Source organism: Pezoporus flaviventris, unplaced genomic scaffold (genome assembly GCF_033815535.1).
Source record: "Pezoporus flaviventris isolate CSIRO_AGI_PZ_B2104156 unplaced genomic scaffold, CSIRO_AGI_Pfla_v1 ptg000004l, whole genome shotgun sequence".
Taxonomy (NCBI): Eukaryota; Metazoa; Chordata; class Aves; order Psittaciformes; family Psittacidae; genus Pezoporus; species Pezoporus flaviventris.
In genome coordinates this window covers 1,789,178-1,810,490 of record NW_026892552.1, presented here as the reverse complement: position 1 = coordinate 1,810,490, position 21,313 = coordinate 1,789,178, and the positions used below count along the sequence as shown (strand labels likewise).

Sequence of the window (21,313 nt, the reverse complement as noted above, 5' to 3'; positions counted from 1 at the left end):
TGCTTGGCATCAGCAGCTGCCCCTTTATTACAAGCTGGACAGGCACCAGTTACCCATCTGTCTTTTACACAATTTGCACAAACCCAAAAGTCCAGACAAATGTTTCTGTTCTTTGTATTTACATTAGTTCAAAATGATATTCACAGCATCTTCTGAATTTTGGCCAAAAGTAAAAAAAATTGGTTTCAAACTTTGGAACGTTTTTGAATGACTGAAACTTTTGGAACAGCTTTCACCGGGGATCAGTTGCATCTACCCAATCGAGAGGGCTGGGAGGGTCAGGAGGAGCCTTACAGAGTCTTCTATCAGTCGATGGTATGGGGGCCCCCAGGCTGGCACGCTTACAACATGACATGTGGCTCATTTAACTGGCACCAGTCCCTTCCATCACTTGCTGGGCCTGCTTCTGCCCCATGCAGCACTGTGCGACTGACTGGAACAACCTGGACACAGAAGCAAAGCAGTGTTAGATGTTTTTATGGCAGCAAGTGGTGCTTCCACTATGAAGCACCAAAAACTCACAGTGCAACTCAGCCCCTGCTTCACATACATGATTTCAGTGAAGTTTGTGGTTAATTTATACTCACTTCTCAATTTCTGGGGCACAGTGAACAAACTCATGGTTCCAGAACTTAAATGCTGGATTTTTTATCAGTTCAATGAAAGTAATAAGGAGACCCCAAGGATGAGGCCTGTTTACAATCAGTCGTTCCAAGAGAACCCTGAAATCCAAAAGTAAAACCAGTCAGAGCTCAAAAGAGCCAAAACACACAAGGCAGGAAAATAAAAAGCCGTATGCTGGCACACAAAACACATCTCACCTAGTGATCTGCTCCTGGATAGCCTCAGTGTTGGCCTCTGCAAATAGGTAGAGCATGGTGCAACTGAAGTAGTGGGTGTGACTGTTGGGGTATCGCAGCTGGTTGGCGATTGCGTTCAAGAAAAGGTACCGGCCTGCAGAAGAAGCAGTAAGTACAGATGGTTTCCCTTACACACATTGCAGAAAGGAATAATAAGCAGCTAGTATTGAGGAAGGTTTATAAGCCTGCCTTCTGAAGGCAGAACAAACAAAACCAATTGATGATGCAGCTACATAAAATCACCTCCTGTATTTCTCATAGTGCCAACAGACAATCTACTGTTAAATTCGACATCTCATGAACTAGAAGTGTTTCCAGCTCACCTTCAGTGTCCAGGTCTACTGCCAAATTCTGGAAGATGTCCATGTGAGCCGAGTGGGTAATGGTGCTCATAGAGGGTGTGCTGCCTTTGTTGTGAATGTGCGCAATAGCTTGAGTACCCACGTAGAGCACCAGGGCATTAATCAGCTGGATGTTGTAGCGGTTGCCAGGTTCATTTGATACCTAATAGCGAAGACAGAAAACACAGTAACAGTATATATTCCTTCAGTGACGGAAGGTACAGCATGTACAACAACAGCATCCAAGTCCCCTCTTGATTATACAGAAGAGAACACATGGAGGATATCAACAAATTCAGTTTAGCATTTACCCTTTCATAATAGAGCAGATATATACATATGTGTATGTGTGTTTCAAAAACATCAGAAAAAGCGTTGACAGACCTAAAGGACAACTTCTGTACTCCCTACAAAAGGTATGGGCAATGTGAATTCACCAGCAGGGCCAGACAGCGGCTGACACACACACAATCTATACAAATGCTTCCATACGAGCACTTTTCTGAGGAAGTCCCATTTCATCCCTGAAGTCTGCTGCAAACCAAGCCTTGTGATGTACGAAAAGTGGCTGCCTTTTTTTACTCCTACAGCATTAGCATGCAGATTCACAGATTTCTAGAACAATGGATTCATTTTGAGTCAAAATCTAATCAGATTCTAAAAAAAATAATAATTTAAATTAAATCAAGTTCCATAAACCCCGTTGAAGCATTACTCAGGCAATGCCTGGCTAAGCAGTGCTGGAGTCATGTGACGGAAGCCACAAGACTTCATCGCCCAAAGGTTGAGGACAAAGAAACCAAGCTTAATGCAGTCAGCTCCGACTACGTTCTTAAGTAAGATTTGCAAGGTTGTGCACTACAGACATGTAAGCAGAAGAGTCAGAGTTTTAGATAACTCTACAATTCCACCACAAGCATTTGGCTGCTCATGTAGATAAAACCATCTGCTTTTAAATAAAATAATTTTAGGGTCCTTAAAGTTAACATTCTTCTCCCCTTGAATTCCACCTGTCTGAAACAACATACACTTAAACATCCTGCTAGGAAGTGGTAAAAGAAGCATGCACTTCACAGGGCTCTTCTACTGCCTGGAACGCATGCTTGCTACACACCAACAAAATTCCTGCAAGGAAGGAGGGTGACTCAAGCAGTGAAATCATTTGTCCCAAGCTATCTGAATTTACCATCATCAGAAACCACTCACCTGTAGGTTGCTACGCAAGTCAGACAAAAAAGTGACCGGTGAGCGGGTTTTGAGATAGGAATCCAAGTCTTTCTTGAACTGAGGTGGCATCACTCCAGTGAAATTTGTGAGTATTCGTGGAGCAATATTAATCTCACTTAACATATCCACCTGTGGAGAAAAAACCCAGTCAGCTAAACCATAAGCACTCTCTAAAGCAACAAACTGCAAAAACAGATCTGTAAGTGATTATTACATTAACTACTGCTGTTGATCACTTTTTCCTACCAGCGATGAAAAGGAAACACTAGGCTTTTGCAGATTCCAGAAGAAACTTGATCTCTAATGTGCAAACTTGTTAGATGACTGTTTCAAAGACTGGAGAGTAGAAGATCAAAGAAGTCAAGGGTGAGGGCCGTAGGGGAATTCAGTCACCACCTGTGAAGTCTCCCTGCCTACACTAGTTTAAGCAAGTACCAACATCCACACAAGTCAGGAACAAGCTCCTTCAGTCTCAACAAAAGCTGAGTATTGCAGCTTTGCTCCTATCACCCTGCACAGCTCAGGCAAGGAAGAATAACAGGACAATGCTTTAGCAGTGTGAGAAAGTTTGCCTCTAATCACTCCATAATGAGGAACCTGGCATATGCCAGAAGATTTTATTTGGTAACATTAACACTTTTCAAAACCTCTCCAAATTAGGCAAAAGGCTTGTCTCAGAATGGTGATTTATCTCATTATTTTCCAGGTAAGATGAAATCTATGTTGCTCATCCAAAAGTATTTGCAATTACATAGTTCTCTTCACCAGCTCTTCAATAATTAGATAACTGAACTCCATTCGCCACATATCCTGCGGAGCACAAACTACAATTCAGCATGAGCTGAACAAAACAGGCAGGAACTGTTGTCTGAACTTCCAAACAGCAAAGACACATAGACTGCTTAAGCAGTCTGGTTTTGAGTGACAAATAAGACAGGAAAATTATAAAGATGCCCTTGCTCCAACATGTTCTGCCAGTCAGATTTAGGGACATCATAAAATAGGTCTCCCTTTGGGAAAAGTCCTCTGGTTTCTCATGCAAAGCTAGGTTGTCAGGGCAGGTGTCATGTAATACAAGTCTCACCAGCCTGTCCTTCTAGGTTGAACTTGCACAAACCTTGCAAGTGGGCTAATCGTCTATGGCTGCCAATGAAGCCATATAGAAAGAGGCAAGCTTTATGCTTCCAGCTGCAACAGACTTCATGCAGACAAGGCTGTATTCTGCTTGCATGGAAAACCTCAAACACTGCATGTTACAAACTTAAGTGAAGCCTACCTGCTTTAAAAAAATATATGCTGTTCTGCTAGCTGCTACATGACTTAAGTTTCCAATTACCTGTTAACTTCTGAATAGTTGCATTAATTCAAGTATCAGTGAAACTGTTCCCAAATTTCCACAGCCTCCACAAAAAAAAAAAAAAAAAAAAGAAGAGTACTTAGAGCATTAAAGCTTCCCATTATCAAGCTTGTGAAAGGAAGTCTTACCTTTAGATTGGGGGTGAAAGGGTCTGGAAGCCTCATGTTCCGTGGGAAGGCACTCAGGATCAGATTCCTCAGCTGAATACAGTTAGGTGGGATCACATCACAGAAACCATAGTGGTAGTCACAAAGAAATTCTGGGAAATCATGCAACAAGACCAGCAACACACGCAGAGTACCCTGGGAAATAAAATATGAGACAGCTTGCAGAGCCATCCTTCCATGTCGTGTGATTAACATTAACAGGAAGAAATTAATTTGGGGAGGTAGTCAGTTTCTGTCCCACATCAAATTTGCATTTAACTCTGAAGATGTAAGTTCAAAAAGCACATTAAATCCTATTTTGATACCCCAAAACCTCTACTTTCAGACAACTCTGGCTAGAAGCAGCATCTATTAGCTGGCATTTTTTTTCACCTTGTAAAGAATTTGCATAGGTTTGGTGAGTTCCACATTTCTAAGGAAAGGAGCCAAGTACTTGAAGAGATCAATCAGTAACTGGGCATACATAGGCCAACCCTGTCAAGAGAAAAACAGCAGGTGGAAAATGTGCAATAAGGAGCAGTTATCTTAACTTCAAAAACTATAATTAGATTGGTCTTCATATAAACCTGGATCAGAGTTATGTCCCACTGCTACCTCTAGCAGTGAGTGCAGCACAGCTTTAGCTGCACATCGTATGCTACTGCTGTTTCTAGAACACTCCACATGACGTTCTGATTTGGCAGTATTTGGTCTGGACTACAGCTCTTTCAGACTTTCACAAAAGCATGTTTATTAACCTCAGTTCACCCTAAAGCCCATTGTTCAATGACACAAAGATTCTCCTTCATGCAGTTAAGTGACTGTGAATAAGGAAGACAACAAAACGGAGCAGCCATGCTACTAGTGCACTTCCAGAGATGTGAAACAGCACCACACTAGATAAGCATCTGTGTGAACTCCTTAATTCAGAAGAGATGAACTGCAGCCACACCTTCTGCTGTGGTGTATGTGCCAGCATTCTTGCAATAAATATCCGATGGGAGATCAGTTCCAGCCAGGCATAAACAAAACCTGGAGCTTTTGTAGGCCTCAGGATGTGAAATGTGTTACTGAAAGAAAAGTTAGAGCAGGTTAGAAGTGCACAGCAATAAGACTGCTTTTCATAACATTGAAGGAAAACATACAAAGCCCTAGAAGCAAGGCATTTTAGCATCTTGTGTTTTACCATCATCTTCCTTAAAACAAGCAAGTAGACAGTCTATAGGGGAACCAGTTATTCCAAATGTGATTAAGCCACCACAAAGGAACAGTCAGCCTCTGAATGAAAAATCCAGGAAAGGATGAGCATTGTGGCCAAACTCAAGTACATACCAGAATGCTGTGAGTGTTTGGAAGTTGATGGTCTCCAGCACATGCTCAGGAGCATTTAATTCCAACAGCAGCATGATGAAAATACGATGGTAAGGAAGTTGCTGAAATTCACTCTGCCGAACATCGTGGTCTTGCAGAAGAACTCCCACCACAATACCAAGGACCTAAAGAGATCAACACATGACAGCAAGAATTACTTTGCAAGTCTGCCTGTAGATAACACATTAAGCTGTAGGTAAAAAAATTAATTTGTAGATTCTAACAAGAACCAAAACTTGTAGTTATTGGCACTGCTAAGTAAATTAATATCAGCATAAATTTGTATCAGCAACTCCCAGCCATGGTATTTTCTATTCCCTGTCCCAAGGGTCACAACGACGTACTGAGCAGTGTTGGGAGACCTTAACTACCTTAGACTTCCTAGCCATAAACAGAGTAGCGTAAAAGTATTGGCAAGGTCCTCACAAAATCAAGGCAGACACCCAGGAATCACCCACTTTAAAGCAAACTTAAGGCTTCAAAACAATAGCAGAGGACTTTTTCATTTCAAGGCACATAGGTGAGTTTCAGGTTTGCTTGATATGAATTCTTCGTGAACAAGAAAGCCACGTGGCATCCTGATGCTCTACTTAACAGTTTATTAAGTCCTCAATCTCATCTGTCAGCAGTAGCCTGCACTGAGGTCTACATTTTACATTAATCAGCAAAGGCATGCCCAATTCTGCACTTTAAATGCCAGGAGTGCAAAAACAGTTCCAAACCTTATTCAGGAGGTTGATCTTTGTAACTGTGTTGGTTGCCTCCCCAGAGTGCTTCACTAGCAGTGCAATAAGTCGCACAAAGGCATCCAGATTGTGGTAGCACTTGGCTCGAATCATAGTGGGATTGGCAGCAGGGTTATGCTGCTGCTCAGCCTGAGCACGATAGCTGATTTCAACACACATTTCGGTGCAGAGGCGGAAAAAGCGGGTGATCAGGTCATCGGTTTTCAGGATTCCTTGCTGGTGCATCTATTCAGGAAAAGGAAAAAAAGAACTATAACCTCAGGAAGTGAATTTTACAACTTACTACTAACAGCACACACTTTGCAAAGCACTCGGCTTGCCTGGCACAATTAATTTTTATCATGCTCTCAAGAGAGACAGGTAGCAAGCTATCTCTGCTATTCCTTCCCAGTATGAGTATTTAAGGCAATTTGAGGGTGGCAACACAATTTTAGCAAAGGTATTTACTCCCAGATAGTCTTTTTGATCCAAAATCAACTATCAGCATAGCTGAGGAGCCTGTTTCAGTATCAGTTCTGCCACCAGTACTCAACCTTGCATGAAGGACAGTGAGAGGTAGTTCTTCTGTCCAGTCTTCAGGAGCCCATGCAGGATGTACAAGCTGTATGAAAGGCAGACCTGAGCTGCTAGCTCAGGAACCATCAGTACTTTGCAGCAACAAAGAATCACAGACTAGTTTGGGTTGGAAAGGACTTTAAGATTATCCAGTTCCAACCTTTGGCCACGGGCAGGGACACCTTCAACTAGAGCAGGTTGCTCCAAGCCTGTCCATCCTGTCCTTGAACACTGCCAGGGATGAGGCAGAACTGGAATCTGCAGATTGCAGAAGCTATGTGCATTTAGAGAGTGAATTTTCCTTACAGGAACATGACACACAGAGAAAGTATGGGTGGGCTTTTTTGTCTGTTTTGCATTGGGGTTTGTTTTCAGTAACACATATCTTAAAGAGACCTCTTTTGTTTGTTACCTGTAGCATTAAAACCATCAAAATGAAACAAATTACACTCCATAAACACCATGATTTGTAACACTTGGAGAACTTCTAGTATTTCTGAAGAAACTTCTTTTTAAGAAAGGAATTCATGTATCAGCCTTCAAAGTACTGTGCTCTTTGTTCTGAAGACTAGTGCAAAGAAAGCAATGCTTAATTTAAGCAGCCAAAATTATGGTAATTTAAGTTCAATAACGAAGCCTTGTTTAACAGTTATTAAAATATTCCTCTAAACCCCATAGCTAAAGCCTGTAAGGAAATAATTATATATCTCAACACTTTGATATATTGCATTTGCTAGTTCAAGCAAATACACTAAGTCAGGGGCTTCCTTGCAGCTGCAGTCAAGGAGCTCCCAGGAAGACAGTTTTATGACTATGATTGCAGATATACAGGGATTTTGGTATCACACATATTTGGCTATAGGAGGCATCGCCCTGCTCAGTCATGCCTGGAAAGCAGATGTGAGCTGTTCATCACAGCTGTTAAGGTGTCCTGGAGGAAAATACCAGAAGCCATTTAAATTTAGGAACCTCTTTAGCTAATGAAGTTTCAAGTTTTTCCTCACTCTAATGAATGTTAAAAAAAAAAAAAAATAAAGGATTTTCTTGTTCACATGGTCTGAAACAATTCACTTGAAACAAGATTAACAATTTCCTTTTGGAGGCTGTCTTGGCCTTTACCTGTTACCCATAAGGAGCAACACTATACTCAAGCTTCATTACACAGAGTATGTCAGCACTATTCCGAAGAGCTATCTCACCTGAAGCTCTCCCACCAAACTTATCCCAAAACTGAACTGACGGGTTGCTGCTACAGTATCCGAAGAACATGATCTGGGGAAGGGCAGGGGTTTCGGCAGAAATTTCCATCAAAACCAGGCAGAATTTTGACAGTCAACTGCCATACACCTGAAAGTTTCAAAAGGACGCCTAGCATGGGCTACAACACTGCTTGAAAATGGAGGGCATCACACCCTATTGACATTAAATAAAAAGCACCTTTCTTTCCAAAAGCTCTACCTGTCCAACAAATGCAGAGAATGCTTTGGTACTGTCACGGCCTGCGGCAGCTGAATGGTAGAGATTCACCCACTCCCTCAGCAGATATTCTGCCTTCTCCCTCAGACCTGGGGGGTCATCATACTCAGAGGCTTGGGAAATTCCTGAATGCATCATGAAATTTGGACCTCCGTGAGCACGGTCAATCATTGCTTCATAGTTTGATCGGACCACTTCCATCAGCTGCGGTAACCTAACACAACAGAGCAAGAGCTGGGTTAGAATTTCTTCTCCACCAACAAATGCAGGAACCAGAAGCTCAGTCAAATATAATTGGAAGCAAGTTATTTCTTATATTAAATCTTCGTATCTTCCAGTCCTCATTGGAATAGCAGAAAGAATGGGCACAGATACATTCATGATGAAAGAAGGAACACTGAGATCAGCCAAGCTTTGAAGTTTCACTTCAATTCATCCAGCTGTGTGCTGCAACAGAGCACCATGAGTACTTAAAAGCCCTAAAATGCTGTGAGACAGTGAGATGTCAGTGCTAAACAGCCTGGCAGGGGTACTACATTTGGCTGCAGTGAAAGTTATGTCATACAGCAAAAACACTGCACTCAACTGACACACAGCAAAGACAGTGCACCCAAGCTGTTCGCAAACCCAAACCAAACTGGGAAAGGACTTTTTTTGGGGATTTGTCACTGGCAGCTGTGTTGGTAGCAGCAGCCACTGCCAAGACAAGCCCCAGCTGCTAGTTGATCTCAAGCAATCCTGAGTTCTCCAAGCTCCAATCCATTACTTCCTCAAACCCAGCAGCAATTGCTTCCACCTTAGCAATAGGAGGCCTGCAAGTCGCACAGGTATTTTCAGATGCTGTGGCTGTTTGCTGGCAATTATCTGCTGGTGGATACACAAGCCACACAAGATTGGTGAATGATTGCTTTGTAGACTCTAAACAAAACTGTCTAAAGAAGCAAAGAGGATTGTATAATTTGATGACCTGCTCATGATTAACAAACAAACGTGTTAACACCTTGATATTAAACATGTGAACAGGTAAAAGTTTTCCCCAAATTTGAGATGAGGCAAGAATTCAAGCAAGTTTCTCAAACTACCATGGCATTTTGGAGTACAGTGCACAGAAGGATTTTCCTGTTCAAGCATTCAGTTTGCCATGATGATGCAGCTGTCTCTATTTTGGCACAAAAATCAGCACAATTACATTAGAGTAATAGCATTAACACAGGACTGCAGCCCTCGAGAAAGTTTAAAGCTATATGTCTATATAACATTCAAACTGTAAATGAGCACAAGTAGTAATATACCGCACAATATTTCAATCTCACCCTTCTGGGGCGTTTCCTCTGGAATGAGCATTAATCCTCATGAGTGTCTCAATTGTGTGAAACAGATCTGCCTCTGTTACATGGGCGACACTCCTCTCATCCACCAACAGGATCTTTACCAATTGCATGGCAAATGCCACAGCCATGTAGTTCAAGCCATTCTCCATTGACTGTCAACATGAGAAAGGAAACTGAAGTTCAGTCACAGATTTTTAAGTGGACTGGGCATCACCATTCTCCTTCAAAAGAACAGGTACCCTTTACCTGAGCCAAGTGGAGGTCATACTGCTGCATGTTAACAAGGTGATTGCGGATCAGCAGCTCCACAGCTTCCACGTTGTACTTGTACTCATCTCTGCATTCAATCAGGCACCTGAAGAATTAGACTGCTTTTAAAAATCATACTTAACACAGTTTAAGTGAAGCAACTCAAATCTAGTACTTCAGAAACTGTGCCATTCACTGTGATTTGCTACTCGGCTCCAGAAGAAATCCCTTCTAGAGCATTCTCTGAGGCAATGTTCAAGCTGAAAACAGCCACCAGCCTCAAACATTTGCTGCCCTGCAAAACTGGTCACAACATTCCTTAAAGAGCTTCAGCAGAAGCAACTCTCTTCTAGAGACAAAGTGGCACAGCTGCCTTGCTGAAGTACCAGTGCTCCTGCTGCAGGGATATGCCATGTCACATAGTTTGTGACAGCTCAGAGACAATCTCTGTAAAATAAGGGGAAAAAAAACCCAGCCCCCAGAGCACTTCTAATGTCTAATTCCACAGAAGATTCCTATCATGTTCTAGATGAAGCAGCATTATAAAATCTGGTTGCTTTTGACAAAAGCTAGTTACTTTGTCTGTCCAAATTGCAGCAATGCAAAATATTAACAAGCAAGACATTCAGAATACACAGGAACTCCCAAAAGATGGTGAAAGCTACATCAGTGTTCCTGTTGTCTCATAACTGACCTAGTAATTTGTTTATTACACCATGGAGATCCATAGGCACGGCCATCCTGCAGAGCCTTCAGCACAAGCAGATGACACTCACGATAGCGAAGCAGGAGGTCAGAATCTGCCCCACTGGTGGCATCAAGTAAGCCCTCTACAGCCTAGAATAGATGCAACCTGTTAGCAGAGGAAAAAACAAGTCCTCTTCCAAGTCTTCTCCAAATTACATCAGCAACAGTTATCACCTGAGATTTGCGAAAACCAATTTAGTTATCATGCTGACCCCTTGATGAGACTATGTGAGATTTTACCAGCTACTATGGCATCTACACATTCACTGCACACAGCTGTCCTACCACAAACAAGCCTCTCTATGCCCCGCTTCATATATGCACCAAGTAGTCTGAAAGACTGCATTAGTTTGTACTGCAGCTTCTCTAATTCTATGCCTCCCCACAAGCAATTTTGCATATGGCTCATGAAAAATAACATGGAAGGAGATCTGCAGAACCTGCCAGAGGCCAGCTTTTAGCTTTTTTGGACAAAGAGCTGCGGCACTCAGACACACCTGTGCTAGTCTATAGCAAATGAAAGATGAGTCTTATAGGGGCAGCAAAAGTTACATGGGCAAGTCCTAGTCACGATTAGATTCTTTAATAGGTACAAGCACTACCAGCCAAGAATAGTCTCCCTCCAGCTTGTGTTTTGCTGATGTTCTTGGATCCTCAGGTAGGCAGATCCTTCCACTATCCTCAAATAGACTTTTCTCCACATGCGTCACTACACTCTGCACTAATAATCAAGCACAGATACCAGCTCAGCTCACAGAGCTCACTGTGACACACCCCTCCTGGTATAGTCTATTAGTTCTGGCTGGAATGGAGTTAATTTGCTTCCCAGAAGCCCATATGGTGCTGTGCTCTGGATTTGTGCTGAAACACTCTCGACAACACACCACCGTTTTGCCAGTCGCTGAACAGCATTTGCACAGCATCAAGGTTTTCTTTCCCACTCTGTCTTCCCCACCAGTTGGCAGGCTGGGGATGGGCAAGAGGCTGGGAAGCAACACAGCCAGGACAACTGACCCAAACTGAATGAAGGCATGTTCCATACCATATGACATCATGCTCAGCAATATAAGCTCAGGGAAGGGAGGATGAAGGGGGGCATTCATAGCCATGTTTGCCTTTCCAAGCAAATGTTCCATGTGCTGAAGCCCTACTTCAGGTGTGGCCTGATGGGAAGCAGTGATTTTTATCTTTGTTCTGTTTGTTGAAAAGCACACAGCTTTTCTTTCCCTACTAAGATGCCATAATCTGAACGAACAAGTTACCTGCCTTCCCTTTATTTTCTCCCTGTCCTGCAGAGGAGCAGGACGAGTGAGCAGCTAAATGGATGCTTGGTTGTTGGCCAGTGTCAACCCACCAGGCATATTAATTTGTCAGTTACTGCAAAATACAATCCCTCTGTATGCCACTATGAATACAGTCCTACACTCAGTAATACCTACCTATATGGGCAATCCAAATGTCATCTTAGCCTACAAATAATTTTGAAATGAAAGACTGCTCCTGAGTGCAATAGCTCTCTACTTGCTTCATTTAAACAAAACTCCTCTAAATCCCAGGATTCTGTACCTGCTTTTTTCCATAGCAGCCTGGCCCCTGCATGTACAAAACACCATGTGAACATCTTGACCCTCTTCCAATTTCATTTACTGAATTTCCAAAGACAGCAGTTGCTCAGTACTGCTCACCAAGCAAGACCCACAGGATACATGAAAGTACACAGTCACCAGCAATGCAATCCACAAGGCAGATGAGTAATAAACTAGGTGAGTTGTTACAGGAGAAGAGTTGTTAACATTCACCTTCTGCAGCAGCCCAAGTGCAGCAATAGCATCCCGGGAGTTCCGAGCCACTACTACAGCCTCCAAGAGGCTGCGCAACGCTTGAGCTTGAGGATTCATGGCCAAGGTGTGTGGTATGGACTGCAGGTGCTGCTCCAGTTCTGTCATACATTTGTCATAGATTTGTGCTACATCATCTGTAGCCCAAGCTTGCTGCTAAAGAGAAAGTGGGAATGAGTGTTTTTTGCAAGGATTATATTTGTGCAACTCATACTGACTGGCTATTCTGCATCCAGAATTTATACCTCTAAAGTACTGTGGTTAGTTATGTTGGCATTTTAAATACACAAATATGACAAAATAAGCTATGTGGAAACTAGCAAGCAATTCCAGCAGTCCTTAAGACCACGAACACATACAAAAACCTCTTTGTTATCTCAAAATCCATGCTTGCCATCCATGGTCTTTCTGCAAAAGTAACATGGGATTTGAATAAAATATTTCACTGCTATTAAAATTACACATGGTAATCACAACTTGCAGATCTTGTCCCAGTTTGGGTTACAACCCTCTAAGACTGGATGTAAGTTTTAATGTCAGCCTAATGACAAAATAAAACTAATGCATCTTACAACCACTCCTCCCAAGCCTGATTCTTACTAGTCTTCTAGCAAGAGACACACGTTCCACAACATTCACCAATAGGGCTATAATACTCACAAACCAACTAATTCAGAAATCTTTACCTTCATAGGCTGAGCCAAGAATCCCGTGGGCTGAGTTAAGTCATTGGTAGGCAGGAAGCCAGGGACATTGCGTGCAAACTCTTCATAAACAGCCAGCTGTTTTGGGTCCACACCTCCAACCTTTTTAATGAAAACAACAGGCATTAACCTCATTGTTAAGCACTGTGGCAGTAAGAAATGAGGGCAATTTGTGTAACAGGTAGCTGCTTAGTCACACTCTTAAATTGAGTGGCCTAGACACCAAGAAGTAGGAGGTCCTATCATAATGGCTCCATCCACAGCTGACAAGAGAAATGCTCTACTGAAACACAAGATATGTCCTCTAAAGAAAGAAAACATAAGATGACAATGAAACAGGCTAGTCATATTTCAGTGCAAGGAGCAGCACAGCACAAGAGACAGGACTTTTACGGTCCTCAAAGAATTGAGAAAAATTACAAAAACACTCTGGACCAATTTATTCATGTTTCCATAACTAATCAAGCTTATAGCAGTTGCAGCACTAGTAGACAAGACTAGCAATATACAGGATTGCTCAGCTGAAGCTCTGCCACCCACTTTTCATTATCAGGCGGGGGAGAAAAGCCACATCAGAGTGCAGCTCAGTTAATATCCTCACCTTTAATCGGATCTGTTCTGGCATCCTCTCAGCCTGGTAAGTCAGCACAACAGGATCACAGTACCGACGACCCTCTTGTCTAGCATGTTTTCTGAGCTCAAATTCCTGGGGAAAAAAAAAAAGCAACAAAACCACCAAACACCACAATGAATTTTAGACAGTCTGGATGTATATGAGCACATATAATGCTTCTAAAACACAACAGTCCCATACTTACAGTTGCAAGCCTCTTGTCCATCTCAGGGCCTGCCTTTTCCACAGCTGTCTTTTGGATAAAGCAGCAGGCCAGCTCACAGTTGTCCTGTGCTAACTGGGCTGCTGCCTGCTCCATCATGTCCCTCTGTTGTGGAGAGGCTGCCTATTGAAAACCACAATAATCAGTGAAGGCTGTAAATCTCCCCTGTATTTTACTAGCCTTAAAATCTGTGCCACTGCCTTTACAGAACACGAGCAATAAAAAGGAATGCTCTTAGGAATGCACTCTCTTTGCACGGAACATACAACAGTAAAATTATTTTTGCATAGCTCTGAATAAAACCAGGAGGGAAGATGACAGCAAAGACTTTTAAACAAGAAACAACACAGCAGAAGGTCCTCCATCTTCTCCACCAACCTACCTCCTGGGCATAGACATAAAGCCCTGCTTTGGGCTGACACGTATACGACAGATGCAGGAAAAACAAACCTCACATCACAATGTAAAAGTTCTCCCACTTCCTAGCTTGTAATCAGAAGATACACTAAATGGAAGAGTAGTGCTAATCCTTTTTCAGTGGGTTCCTTTTCTGATACAGATTTTCTTCTTTCCTTCTTGGAGTCTGGTCTGAGAGAACCCTGAACACTTGGACTTACTTTCCAGGGTGCAAAGCAGCAACTCCCAATAGAAACAGAGTACACATAACACAGCAAACAGTCCAATCTACTTGGATTTGTTTGCCCATTAAGATCTACTTCTCTTTCATACCTTCTATCTGATATCTTACTGTGTTCACCTCTGGGGCCCTCAATGCAAGAGGCATGTGGACCTGCTTGAGCAAATCCAGAGAAGGCCATGGAGATGCTGTGAGGGCTGCAGCAGTTCTGCTCTAGAGACAGGCTGAGAGAGCTGGGTTTGTTCAGCCTGGAGAACAAAAGGCTCCTTAAGGGGAGACCTCAGAGCAGCTCCAGTGCCTAAAGGGGCCGAAAAAACAAGAAATCTGGAGAGGGGCTCTGGACCAGGGACTGTAGGGACAGGACAAGGGGGAATGTCTTTAACCTGACAGAGGGGAGACTGAGATGAGATCTTGGGAAGTTCTTCCATGTGAGGGTGCTGAGGCACTGGCACAGATTGCCCAGAGAAGCTGTGGCTGCCCCATCCCTGGCAGTGTTTAAGGCCAGGCTGGAAGGGCCTTGTAGTAACCTGGTCAAATGAAAAGTGTCCTTGCCCATGGCAGGGGGTTGGAACTGGATGAGCTTTAAGGTCCTTCCAACCCAAACCATTTTATTATTCAAGGATTAATCACAGCCAAGACTGCAAACCAAAGGAGTATTTCCGTCCCTCTTTTCAGAGGATAACAGCACTTTCTCTTACGGTTACCAGTTTGACACCCAAACTCCTAATTGTAATTAGCACAGGAGCTAACAGTGGTCACTGGCTGAGCTCACACGTGAACAAAGTATTACTGTTTCCTCCCAGCCTTGTGTTTAGGATGGATGGAACAAGATTCACTTGTATGCTTTTCCTGCTCTTCATCTCAGCAGTCACATTATCTGAAGTTCTGTATATGAAGGGTCAAATGTTTGAGACCTGTGAGTTGCAGCAGACTGTACATCTCTTATCTGCAGATGCAATTCTTTGTGACATTTTGCACTCCCTTTGGAACATTAAATCCTGTCCTCAGAGCAGTTACCATGCAAGAGAGCAATGCCACTGCAAAAGGGCCTTTTCTCTGTCACTCCGTACCAGATGGGAGACAGTGACATGCCCTTAAGCAAGAGGTAGGCAGTCCCTGAACAATTTCTCTTTCAAATCCCTGAAAGGATCTATGTCTTTATCCTTCTGAAGGTCTTCATGCTCTTGTGTCTGTGCTGACATCGGTGGTAAGCACAGAAACTATTCTGGGCAGCAGGTGATATTCTGGCCAGCAGGTCACAAACTTCCAGTCAAGAAGGTAAAGCTACTACTTCAGCTCAAACTTTGTTCAAAGGACCTAAAAATAGCCTCTAGAAAACCCAATGAATTCACAAGCTGTGCAGAAGAGTCTTTACATATCTGCTAAGAGCACAAGTGAAAAAAATCTGCTTCAAGTATGCATGCTGAAACAATCCAAGGCATCAACAGAAAGTCCCAGAATCAACTGTCTTTGCCACTCCAGCTTTTCTACCTCAAATCCCCCAGAAAGATAAGTACTCTAAGGCTTCATGACACGATCAAACTGGACAGAACAGGGTGGCAAAATGAAAAGGTAGTGGGGAACCTTGTGAGCAATAAAGCAAGATCCACCTTAAAGGCCTTAAGAGTGCTTGGAATGAGCTGTAATCTCAGCACAGTCTTTCCACTGTAACTCTGATAATTTAGTGGACAAAAATCTCATGAGTAAGCTCCACATTAGTTACGACACATAATTAATCAACAAGTCTGCAGTGTGGCAAACTGATCTGCTAGTGCTGGATGTCTACAGTCCTGTAAGTTGGGAATAAACTTCAGATGATGTGGCTCTTACCCTCAGTGCAGTAGCAAAACTATTTTTCAAGTTGGTAGCTATGCTCATCAGCAAAGGTTCCCTGCAGGTGATCATCGCCATCCCAGCAGTCAGGTTCCGCATCATATGGTGCGCGGCCACACGCATTCGTGACTCCTCTGAATCCAGTGCAAAGTCCTTCCTGACTATCTGCTCACAAGTAGTCATGGCAATCTTAATAGAGCGATCCACCACCGGATGAACAAGTTCTTGCACTGCTCGCTCAATTGCTTGCCGCACGCACTGCTTCAACTGTGGGTGGGCTTGGAACAGTGGGATCTGGAGGAGGGTTAGGGAGGTTAAGTGAGGATAAAGTAAAGTAGAATCCCAGCTACCCCAGGGTTGTGGTTTAAGCCCAGTCTGTAACTCAGAACCACAGAGCTGCTCGCTCACTGCCCTCGTTTTCCACCCCCATTCAGTTTCTGAACAATTTCAAGTTTACTCTCATAGCTTCTTTTCAGCATGGCACTCCTGTGTTCCACCTGCAGCTATTACAATGTTTGGCAATTCTGAAAATGAGACATAAGATCGTTCTTCTTCCAAAGTTGCACAATGCAAAGACTACTTTAAGAGCCAGGTCACTGACTGGTCAGAGGGAACATAGAAGCTCCTTTTAAGCCTAAGTCCCAAGAGCAACTACCTCAATTGAAACTTATTGCCAGAAATAGACTTGATACCAATGTCATAATGAAAGATCACTTGATCTAAGATTGCTAATGCCATTACTAACAACCCCTGAATTTTTCCATTTGATTACTTGTTAGTGTGCACCCACCCCGTTACTTTTGAGAAGTGACTCCCCAGTAACTTCAACTTACAAACTGCTGCTCCCACCCACTGAAACCTTTAGCTACACTGGTGCTAAGAATTCTTATAGCAAAACAGATCAGCTCTAAAACTTACTGTTGGATTTAAGGTAATATGTGGAGCCAACCCTCCTAAAGAATAGACATTGATGTCATGATAACTGTACTGGGGCTGTGGAGGAGCCGTGGCTGTACAAGTGGTGCTGGTAGCTGGAGTTGTAGAAGCAGCTGTAGGATACAAGAATGTTTGTATTGAACCATTACTGAAAAGCAGATGCTTATAGTGGAAGTATATCAGTCTCATTTAAACCAGCAAGTGACTCAGAAGTAGTTTTGCACTTTGATCATAAAGCCTCCTAAAATTCTCAAGCAATTTTTATTCTCCATTTTCCTAATGATTAGTACCAAACTAGCTTCTGATTTTAGCAGAGTTGCTCGCTGCAACACAGCTTAGCTCCTGATGGCTTGTTAACAGATCATCCTGCTTCACTCTCTCCTAAGCACTAGCTACACAGAGCATGCATAGAATTATTCCTCAGGATAGCTTCCCATTTCCTTCCCATCTTGTATCACAGAACTATCCAAGTGCTCCCAGGCATTGAGCAATGTGACAACAGCATATGCAGCTTCACATTTTTCTTTGCAGTAGCATAAGCTGTCTTATTTGAACTTCTATGGAGTGGTTCTGGATTCTGGATGTACTTACTAGTTGTTGTGATGGGCGGTAGCTCTTCCGGCTGCTTCACATCCTTCTTTGGAGCAGACAGCTGCTCATCCAGATTTTTCAGACGATCCTTATCTTTCAGGAGACTTCCAGGCTTCAGCTCATTGATGTCTAGTGCAAGATTCTTGCAGAGCACCTCAATCTCAAACTTCAGATTCAACTGCACAACAAGTCTAGTTTAGGTTATGTCACAAGGAAAATACCCAAAATATTTACTGGGCTGCTTGATTCCCAAACTTCCCATTCTAACTCCAGGCCTTTTAGAGACTTTTAACAGTGACTGAGGATAAGACAAACATCTTGCATGCTGACCATCCATGTCCTACCAAATTAAGCAATGCCCAATTCTCCCCATGCTAAAGAAATGAAATTTGGTCCTTCACAATATCCCTCTTGACCAGTATGTCAAGAAAACCTCACACTTAGTAGGTAAAGTGAAAACAAGAAGTTTACTTTTAGATCATGTTCTTGATGTAGCTCAGCTAAAACATTCATAATGGCCATTGTCCACGGGTTTGGAGGCCTGAAGACCTACAAGAGACAGAGGACAGCAGTATAACAAACTTCTTGAATCATCTGGGTAACTCAGGAGTAGAAATTTGTGAAATACAAACAGCTATATGTGCACACAGCCATGGAAAAGTTTAAACAGCTGCAATTAGGGTTGCATTTACTACTCAATTTGACTGTAACTAGATTAGGAAGCTAGCTGAACATTAAACTAGAAACACAATGACCTGGTCCTTCTGTGAGATCAGTTCCACATTAAGCAGAAGAGCTGATCAGGGTCAAAGAGGGATGGGGGAATTAAAAAAAAAAAAAAAAAAAAAAAATCCTAAAACCTCTGTGATGGCATCCTTATGTTTCTTGGAGTTCTGTTCAGGGATACACCACAGTGCAGTTCACACCGTGCAGCTCAGCTCATACCACCTAGACTGCAAAAATGCACAGGCCATGTACTTCCGCTTGAAACAGAACTCCTTCACTTTAAGCCCTGCCATCTCTTTTCTTTCTTTCCATAGGATGCAATCATTTTCCTTTTGTGAAAGAAGTTAATTACTTCCTACCATACTTGTTTAGCTACTTGAGCAATAACTCGTCAGCACAAAATCACTTACCACGCTCCTGACGCTGGACTCTAAGACTTTGGCAACAAATGGCACCACATAAAGCAATTCCTGTTGTCCCTTTACATATGCTTCCAGCAGTAGAGATTTCACATCCAAATCCTGAAAAAACACATCAACAACTCAAAAGGGGAAGAAAGTGGAGAAAACAGAAACCACATTGCAAAAATTCCACTTAAACCTTATTTCCTTATAGGGAATATATTGGCAAGGTCGAGTCATGACAGTACTTGAATGTTACATACTGCTACTGTTACTTCTTGAGCAAAGATTTACAGATACACATTTTTAGAATTAATTAGTATTATTACTTTACTAATTAATATTAGTATTATTTTGGCAAGTGCTTTACTACTTACTTTTCTGATATTAAAAAAATATTTACAAGTCTTAAGTGACTAACTCTGGAATCATATGCTGTAGTTAGCACAAAAAAGAGACACCAGTAAGGTGATAAAATGTCCCCAGTAGCCTATGCTGTCCCATAACAGCATAGCAATTCCCACCAAACAAACCAATAAAGGCAAAAGCTCACCGTATGCAAGATGGGCTTATTTTTAGCAAGCGTAATCATTCCCAGCCAGTGACCAAGGTTTTTTAGCAAGGACCGGTCTGAGAAGTTGGCTGCAGCTTTATCTGATGTCAGTAACACCTAATGAAAAAAACGCAACTCAAGCAACAACCAGAAGATAATGCGACCCAAAACCCAAATCCAACAGCTTATCTGACTGAAGATGTACAGTTTTGGAACATGAAGTTCTGAGCTCCAGTCACATTACAGAGATAATCTAGAGCAGCCTTCACTTCAAGGCAGCATCCTATAAATCTGCTCTGTAATGATCTCAAAATCCCTTTCTTTCAGGAGAGTCAAAAAGGAGGGTTACAGTTTCCCATTTACTTTGTCAAGACTGCTATGACTACTTGCTTAATAAACTCTAACTTGTCAAGGCAATGCTACTTAATGCTTCACCACACACCTGAAGGCTACAGTTTGCACTTCTTGGGAAATAATTTCTTATTTCAAGACTTAAATAATTTCACAAGTATTCTGCTGTTACTTCTGTTCCTTAGCTTTAGAGGAGCACAAGCTGAACAGAGCAAGGTCATCTGTGCTGTGAAGAGCCAGGAGATTCTTTTGCACTACAGCGTAACCCATGGTGGTAAGGAAATTCCACCAACAGGTTTAAAAATAGTGCTTGCTTGACAAACTTGTTTTACCCCCTCTTCTGAGTTACTGCTTCTCCCTCCTCCTCCCCTTATCTTAACCCTCTAGTAAATTTTGGTTATTATAACCCCTCTGTTAGACTACAGTTTTCTAATCTCTATACTTTCCCCACACAAAAGAACTAGATCATAAGCAATTTTCCCCTAGGTTATAATCTGCAAGCCTCACACAAATTCAGAGTCTACCTAAATAAATGAATTTAAATGCAGATTTGCCTTCTCATTATACAATTGAATTAAGACTTCGGTACATTCTCGACTGAAAACAGAAGAATTTAGTATTCATAAAGGTAACCTGTTAGTTCAATTTTAAGCTACCAAGTAGATTTTTGAATGATCACCAAGAAGATTTTTGAAGATCAGCAACACAGTAAGCAAACAGCAGGAGGAAAACGGCACACTCCTAAATCTTTAAATCTACCTAAGTATTAGAAAACTTGTGCTACTTACCTTGATATTTCTGTAGGTTTCATTCAGAACCATTTTATTAAACTCTGGATTCTTAAGTGTGTCAAGGAAGTTTGAATATAAGCTGTGAAAGTTGGGCTCAATACTGACTCTCTTCATCACAAGATACTGTGATACCCAAGGCATGAACTCTTCTTTCACTGTTTCCTTCAACTCTTCAACCTGTCTCCATACCAAATAAAAAGCAAGCCACAGAAAATGTAAGGTGACGACCAAGAACTACTGGGGTTGGCTCTGACCAACATGGTCAAGATCAGTCAATTGCTTTTAACACTAAAGTTGTTCTTTTAAAAAAATGCATGGAAATTAGCATCTCATTATCTGAAGATCTGCTCAATCAATAAGGACAATCATAAAATCAGCAGGACATAATGATTTACCTCTCCCTCACTTAGCTTTTTACCAGGTAACTGCAAAATAAATGCAGACATCTTAGGTTTAACCTATGTCTGTCCACCAGATAGACAGTTCAGCTGGCCATAGCACTGAAGATCGCCACTGCTTCATAAGAATCCAGCTCAAAATACAAAAGTCCATCAGCTGAGCCCTGCAACATTAAATGGTACCCAGCCCACTTATGATGTGAACGTTTGTTCAAACAATGTTTTTCAGAAACATGCATCAGTATTTTACAGTTATTTCAAATGACAAAAACATCAAGAAAGACTATACAGCAATTACTCTGGACATCTAAC

General features: G+C 42.2%; 1 protein-coding gene and 1 non-coding gene across 13 annotated transcripts in view; both read right to left on the bottom strand.

The window, feature by feature from the left end:
• CNOT1 (CCR4-NOT transcription complex subunit 1) overlaps nt 1–21,313 on the bottom strand; it is a 64,134-nt gene continuing 42,821 nt past the window's right edge. For 6 of the 12 annotated variants that reach the window (XM_061445442.1, XM_061445453.1, XM_061445446.1 and 3 more), the window contains 25 exons: nt 20,601–20,780; nt 19,462–19,578; nt 18,918–19,028; nt 18,253–18,330; nt 17,782–17,959; nt 17,173–17,303; nt 16,252–16,548; nt 13,767–13,907; nt 13,550–13,654; nt 12,931–13,050; nt 12,206–12,400; nt 10,354–10,496; nt 9,657–9,765; nt 9,393–9,562; nt 8,041–8,293; nt 6,025–6,273; nt 5,264–5,427; nt 4,884–5,001; nt 4,325–4,426; nt 3,914–4,087; nt 2,408–2,557; nt 1,184–1,364; nt 822–954; nt 588–722; nt 1–443 (listed from right to left, as the gene is read on the bottom strand). In XM_061445442.1, coding sequence (XP_061301426.1) covers nt 365–443; nt 588–722; nt 822–954; nt 1,184–1,364; nt 2,408–2,557; nt 3,914–4,087; nt 4,325–4,426; nt 4,884–5,001; nt 5,264–5,427; nt 6,025–6,273; nt 8,041–8,293; nt 9,393–9,562; nt 9,657–9,765; nt 10,354–10,496; nt 12,206–12,400; nt 12,931–13,050; nt 13,550–13,654; nt 13,767–13,907; nt 16,252–16,548; nt 17,173–17,303; nt 17,782–17,959; nt 18,253–18,330; nt 18,918–19,028; nt 19,462–19,578; nt 20,601–20,780 — 3,813 coding nt within the window. In that variant the 3' untranslated portion in view covers nt 1–364. The remainder of the gene's footprint in view (nt 444–587; nt 723–821; nt 955–1,183; nt 1,365–2,407; nt 2,558–3,913; nt 4,088–4,324; nt 4,427–4,883; nt 5,002–5,263; nt 5,428–6,024; nt 6,274–8,040; nt 8,294–9,392; nt 9,563–9,656; nt 9,766–10,353; nt 10,497–12,205; nt 12,401–12,930; nt 13,051–13,549; nt 13,655–13,766; nt 13,908–16,251; nt 16,549–17,172; nt 17,304–17,781; nt 17,960–18,252; nt 18,331–18,917; nt 19,029–19,461; nt 19,579–20,600; nt 20,781–21,313) is intronic. The other 6 variants (XM_061445449.1, XM_061445451.1, XM_061445450.1 and 3 more) reach the window with 3 other exon arrangements.
• LOC133265181 (small nucleolar RNA SNORA46) lies at nt 19,985–20,123 on the bottom strand. Its single transcript, XR_009741876.1, has one exon. It is a non-coding gene; the product is annotated as a small nucleolar RNA SNORA46 (small nucleolar RNA).